Here is a 6482-nt window from a genome sequence, read left to right as displayed (position 1 = left end):
GGTTGTGCGGCGGCCTCAGGGCGCGGTGACGGGACACGGGAGCCTGGGCAGGGCAGGAGGCGTTGGGGAAGAACTCGAATTCAGAATGATGGGGTTACTTGGTGTAAGGTGTCCTCTCTCTCTACATAGATAAACACAAGTTAAAATAGCTGCCCGAGAAGCACAGACCACAGCCGGCACTGGGAGGGGGCATCCTGCAATAACCAGGCCTTGAAGAAGGCAACTGATCGATCAAAGAGTGTCTCATGTAAATCACCAGCTTGGCCGAGAAGATGGGGCTTAAAATCGAGCCCCCACGTTGGGCACCAATAAAGTCAAACTGTGACAGGTATATGAGGATAATCAGACCTAAGGAATGCAGGTGATAAAAAAGAACCAAAACCAAGAAGATCGATGGCTAAAGCAGTCTTGGGCAGCCAAAGCTGTAGAAGTTGGGATAGTGTCCTTTAGGTGAACTTAGCTCGTTGATGTCATTGTAGTACTAAGAATCACACCCTCAGGTCAAAAATATCCCTGTCCAGGTGAAGACCCTTCCCTGAGCATGCATGAGAGCAGAAAAAGTGATAGAACTACATGTAAATTGCTAACCTATAAGGAGGATGGACTTGGGAACCTCATAACTTCCTAGCTTTGTGTATAAATGTCATGAAAAATCTCACTTGGTGTGATTCATCTGTGGGAAGGCTCCAAGCACCCAGTTTTGCACAAACCTGCAATAAATAATGTCACCTTCCTAAACAGTCTCTTTGCCTGCATTTTGGGAGCTACCTTAACACAGTAGCAGAAGGAGGGGTCTCTGGGGGCCCAGCCTGCACATGGATGGTAACCTGGCCTTACCCAGGCTCCTCCTCTAATGCTCTTTTGTTACAGGAACCTCAGACCTGCAGCCACTGAATTAAAACCAGCAGGTTTTGTTTGACAGGTTTGTTTTTTTTGTAGGATGTTGCTGTTCCTCTTAGCTTCTGTTGCAGCTCCTGACAGGAGACACGGCCAAAGCAAGCCAAGCCTGGTGTCAACGTGACACTGCACAGAGCAGTGGGAGAGGCTTTTGGATCAGAACCAGACTCCAGCTCAGGCAAATCCTGTACTCGACCTGCACATGGCACTGATAAGCACAAGCGGCAGGTTAAAACCAAATTAATTACCTGAAACACCATACAACAGGATCAGCTAATCTATATGATTTTATGTCTCCACAGAATACATAAAGTTAACAATAAACCTATTTATTACAGCTTCCAACAAGGTTACAATAGCGTGAAAGTCTCGAGACTGCAGTAGTTTAAAAATTGCTTTCAATTCTTTTATCAAATAAGCATAGTAATAAGGGAGCTATTTTACAGAGAGTAAGCAGCAAGGTACAGTCTTAGTTTCAAGAAAGAGAAACACGATACAAAGTCAAAACTTCAGGTATCAACAGCCACCACTACTCTTCACATGTTACGTTGTCTGTAAGACACACAAATCAAAACCTTTAGACTGACTGCTTCCACTGAAGAGAATTGTGCCAAATTTTCCATTAATAGAAAAGTCAGTAGTAGAACCACTTCCTTAAATAAAGAACACCACCAGCATTCGTATTGCATTCTAGGATGTAGTGCTATTAAGGTTACACTGGAAGGACGAGTTCTCCAGAATTTAAAAAAAAAAAACAGAAAACCAAAACAATTTGATTTGGAAAGTAGAGTTCATTAAATCCATTGTGCTTTTGAAACATTTATGTTGCAGGGATCTTTGGCAATCCAAATTCATCCACCAATACACCATCCTGTAAGAAAGCAAAAGAAGCAACAGATTAACAACACTCAACCAACCAAAACATCTCCCAAAAGCTTCCCTACAATTTTTATAAAATGACAGATTTGTGATCATCACTGTGTGACAACTGGATTCAAATAAGAGCAATGTTCTTCCTCACTATAAAGCCTCAAAAAGAAACATACAGAATCTCTTACATTTTTAAGAATAACTACACTAGCAGCTGTAATGGTACATGTAAATTCTACTTGCAGTCTGACCACATTAGCCACGAGTTACAAACTACCATTTTAGCTTTTTAAAACATAATAAAGAGCATTCAGTACACTGTCCTCTCATATATGGCATCCAAAATACAGAAGCACTTGTTTTTGTTCAAAATATTAAGGATTCCAAATCTGAAGCAACCAACACAAACGTGATTAATCCAAAACAAACAATATATGTGTATTTTGCTTTTAAAGAGGAAAGGACTTACTTTGTTTTTCGTGTCAGTAGGAGTGACCTCTGGGATTGCTGGAGCAGATGCTGCTTCATCTAAGTAGGAATTGTCTTCGTCAGCTAAAAGCTCATCACCTAATGCATCCAGTTCTGAAAATGAATTATGTTGGTTGAAAAATTATGCAAGGAATTTCTTTTGCAAAAGAAAAGTTGTTCTTACAGGGAAACAGGATTAATACTTTTAAGTATTTGACTAAGGAAATTAAAAATCGCTGTATGATGATTTTTACATTACTGAATGCTCCCCCTTCCTAACCTGCTTCCAAGTCATCTTCATCAATCTCTGGTGTCCCATAGCTACGACTCAGTGCCTCTTGGACTTCATTGGCTTCTTCCATCATATCCTCTAACTGATCTTGTATGTCCTGGAGCAAGAAACAATTTCAACTAGTCCATATTTAATAGTTTTAGTTATATTTACCAGAGTTTAATCAACATTCATTTTAACAATTCCCACATACAAGGCATTCAAAAATTTTGATGCATAAATAAATTTCTGGAAGCAGCATTAATAAAAGTCACAACAAGCATTCAGTACTATAGCATGGCCTTACCTGCTATTGAAATTATAATAAATCTGTGAGATAGGAAAAGGAATGTTAAAACAACATCTCTGCAGAACTTTCTTGGGTTTTTTGTTGTAACTATTCTCCAGGGTATATTGAAAGCCTCTAATAAATTACCCAGAGTCCAGCATTATCTTGAAAAGCAGGACAATATAAATGAAATCGACCATCTGAAGCACTGGCTCAAGTTCTGCCACAGCAACATTTAGAAGATACTACAGTATACCTATTGGCACGGTACTTGGGAACGGATAAGGAGACAATGCTTGCCTAAAGGTTTACAGTGCAGGGCATATATAAAAAACACATAGGAATGAAAAGTTATAGGAATCCAGCACTGGCACTTGATAAGACCTTAAGTGCAGCACCCTTTAAATTCTATTTAAAGATTTTATGGTTTTAAATTGCTTTTACTGAATACAGGGCCAGGCCTTACAAACCTCTTGAAATTTATGGTTTTGTTTGGGGCTTTTTTGTGTGTTTTGTTTGGTTGTGGTTTGTTTATTTTTAATCTGACATCACCAACATTTATCCTGAAGTGCTGATGAAAGGAAGGGTGAGATTAAATATTAGCCCTGCAAGAAAACAACAGTCAGTGAAAGAAAGCAAACTGATTGTGCTATACCAAAGAAATCCAGAAGGAGTTATGATTATGGTCTCATAGAAAAGGGAGACAAACTCATGTGAACTAAAACAGTCAGCTTACCTTTAAGTCACACAGTTCACTCACCACTATTTCAGTACATAGTTTATGTTCTTTAGCAATTCAAACTATAGAAGCTCACCTCAATTTGATCAATTTTGACTTGCTTGTAAGCTTTCTTCATTTCTTTCACCCCCAGTTTCATTGCATCAACCTAGAACACAGTCAAACATGTTTGTATCTGCTGTTCCACAGGCAAAATAAACAAATACGAGATTAATATACTGGTACCGTTGTCTTTGTATCCTTCAGTGCCTGAATGGTGTAGTTAGCTTGTTCCATATTAAAAGACTGCTGTGAGAGATTATCCCGCTGTTGTTCATACCTGTTGAAAACAATGCAAACAACGGCTTAAAAAACCCCACTATTTATTACCTCAAAAATTCTTAATTGTTAAAAAAATTGAAACAAAACAGCAGCTGTACTCTGAAGATAGGGTCACATTATTACTTCTTAAATCTGTTCTAAGCAATCACATCAGAGATAAATAGCTTCATAAAAATCAGGCCATTGTGCATCTCTATGTATTTAAAGTCGACAAAGCTACTCCTGAACTATGCTTTTCTGTTTTCTAACTGATGGCAATACCAGATTTGTAGTAGGCAAGGATATAGCAATGGCTTTTATCACTGCAAGTTAGAGATGCATACCACTGCTCACTAATCATGTAAGCAGAATGAGATGCAGGTTTCCCAAAGCAACGGCTCTGCACTGGAGCTTTGCTGGGCAGGTAGTGAGGAGAGACAGATGCAGGGTACAAAAAAGAAACTGCTGTAGCTAACCAAAACAAAAAGGGAGACTTGAAAAAAAAAAAGAAATCACCTTTCTCAAAGCTAAACTTTCATCTGATCAAGAATGTAAAATGAATCAGTAAACCAGACCCAGATCATGAAGTACACAATTGATACTAATCCATTAATGATATCAAATGAGGCACACTCATTCTCCAGGAAGTTCAGGAGCCAAGCATAGCTTTAGTAATTGAGCAGATTTAGATCCCAGTCCAAATGTAAATATTTGCATACAAATAAGGCACAAATGTGCTGATACACAAATTTGTGAGGAGATGCTTCTGAAAGGCTGGCTAGCTTCTTCAGCATTGTTCTTTAAAGAATGCTCAGAAGCAAGAGTACCGGAAAGAAAAATGAAAGTATGCCACCTCTCTCAAAGAAAACAGGCTTTCATTAATCCCAAACTGAAAAAGGTTTACACTTACATTCGCTTCTGCTTCAACACTCTCAATGCTTTCTGCTTTACTGTATTCTGAAAGACACAGTATTATTACATTAGGAAAAGTATTTGACTTTGTTCTGGATTATGTTGCTCAAATCCAATGTACCATATTTAAGTTTTTCAAAGGATTTCTCAGTCAGTAATGCAAAGATTTTAACTATTCACATTCAACATTTGTCCTGCATTAGTGATCACCCAAATATGCTTGTATGTAAAGCTTCTAAAATAAAATACTTTCAATGTTTCTGGTTTTTGAATTTTTTTTTAATAAACAGAATACAAAGTCAGACTTAGTCCAGAAGAACCACCTTTCATCAACACACTTCAGTGGTGAGCACCAAATAATACTGCAAATTTGACAATACTGTTTATACAAGATATGCTTATTATTAAACAAAAAATAGATATTTTTATTCTTAGATACTTCTTAGATGCTCATCCCCTTTTAAAAACGGATTTTCCTACTCCCTCTCTGCATAGTGCAAGCCTCTTTATTTTGGAGGATTAACAAAACAGCCTCTCTACCAGAGTTAATTCAAATAACAGACAGAAGGGAGGCAAGCAAGTTACTTCTGATTGGTGAAGTATATTTTACTTTGGAAGAAATAAAAACCAATTAGAACACTGTTTAAAGATTCATGTCTATGAGGTGCTTCAAAACTAAAATAAACCTGCAGGATCTTACACAGGGTCAGCAGTGCAAAATACAATTCTAAGAACCTGACCAACCGGCTACATTGCCCCACTGAATGACAAGAAGTGTGAGTCACATCCTCTCATACTTAAATGCCACAGAAGATTCTTACCTTTGCAGGCCCCTCTCTCATCTTCTTCATTTGATCCTTATACTTCACTAGTTCTGCATCAAGCTTAGCGATTTTCTTGTCAATGGACTCAGCTCTGCTATCCACCTTTAATACACGATGGGGAAAACAAACAGAAAAACCAAGGTTTTATTTAGGTATTGGACAATAAAAAGAACAGCCTCAGTTTTATTATGCTTCTAACTGAACTACTTCTTCACTCCTTCACTCGGTATGTTTCATGAACAGCTCCAACCAGCCTACGAGGAGCACAAGTAATATTCCAAGGTTGCACGAAGCTCTGCCACGAAAACATTATAATTTTGACATGCTTGCTTGCAGACTCACTCAAGTCGTAGTCTCTATTCAGGAATTTCTCAGAACATACAGTGCCAGGGACTAAACTGGAACCAAAAGAGGAAAACACAGGTGTACTATGCTGGCAGATAAGGGGGCAATGCAAAAGGAACAGGGATGTGTTCAGGAAGGCTAGAAGTTTATTTTTGGTGGACAGAGAACATTAACCCTTCAGAATGATTCCTGGATTACTGGTTATGTTTAAGAAGCCCAAACTTAACAACCATTTTATCAAAGTTGCCCAACTTCTTTGTCAGAGAGACACTTTTCCCACTGCTTCCCAGAAAGGGAAGCAGGACACACGAGTCCCACCTGGTAGTTAGTCTGAATTCTTACTGCACTTCTGCTCCAAATCCCAGTAGTAGCTGCATACCTCAGTAAAAGACCTCCAGCAGTCAATCCTATGGGCATATTTTAACCCTACTGCATAAGAGGGTTAAAAAAGGTAATTATATAACCAGGCACGAGTATAGATAATTCTAACAGTATGCACCAATTCACACACACACAAAAATAGCGCCTCCTTAACATGAATGGACTATCATAGCATTTCCCTGCCAA

General features: G+C 38.5%; 1 protein-coding gene across 1 annotated transcript; it reads right to left on the bottom strand.

Annotated features, from left to right (window-relative positions):
• Positions 1-1169: 1169 nt before the first annotated feature.
• CHMP5 (charged multivesicular body protein 5) lies at positions 1170-5681 on the bottom strand. The gene is made up of 7 exons (XM_009996498.1): positions 5568-5681; positions 4745-4791; positions 3760-3853; positions 3611-3682; positions 2516-2624; positions 2237-2349; positions 1170-1768 (listed from the first exon to the last, which is right to left on the bottom strand). The coding sequence occupies exons 1-7, from the start codon at positions 5595-5597 to the stop codon at positions 1718-1720; spliced, it is 516 nt and encodes a 171-aa protein (XP_009994800.1). The 5' UTR covers positions 5598-5681; the 3' UTR covers positions 1170-1717.
• Positions 5682-6482: the final 801 nt, after the last annotated feature.

Source organism: Chaetura pelagica, unplaced genomic scaffold (genome assembly GCF_000747805.2).
Source record: "Chaetura pelagica isolate M959 unplaced genomic scaffold, ChaPel_1.0 scaffold82, whole genome shotgun sequence".
In the NCBI taxonomy this organism is placed as follows: Eukaryota; Metazoa; Chordata; class Aves; order Apodiformes; family Apodidae; genus Chaetura; species Chaetura pelagica.
The sequence above is the reverse complement of the archived record's forward strand: the minus strand, read 5'-3'. Positions and strand labels throughout refer to the sequence as shown.

What these genes read in the sequence shown, in the direction of transcription:
- CHMP5 (XM_009996498.1), bottom strand. Translation starts at nt 5,597, where the DNA reads ATGAAGAAGATGAGAGAGGGGCCTGCAAAG. An exon ending in TCAAAATTGATCAAATTGAG is followed by an intron (nt 2,625 to 3,610) that starts GTGAGCTTCTAT and finishes TTCTTGCTCCAG; the next exon opens with GACATACAAGATCAGTTAGA. An exon ending in TGAAGATGACTTGGAAGCAG is followed by an intron (nt 2,350 to 2,515) that starts GTTAGGAAGGGG and finishes ATTCATTTTCAG; the next exon opens with AACTGGATGCATTAGGTGAT.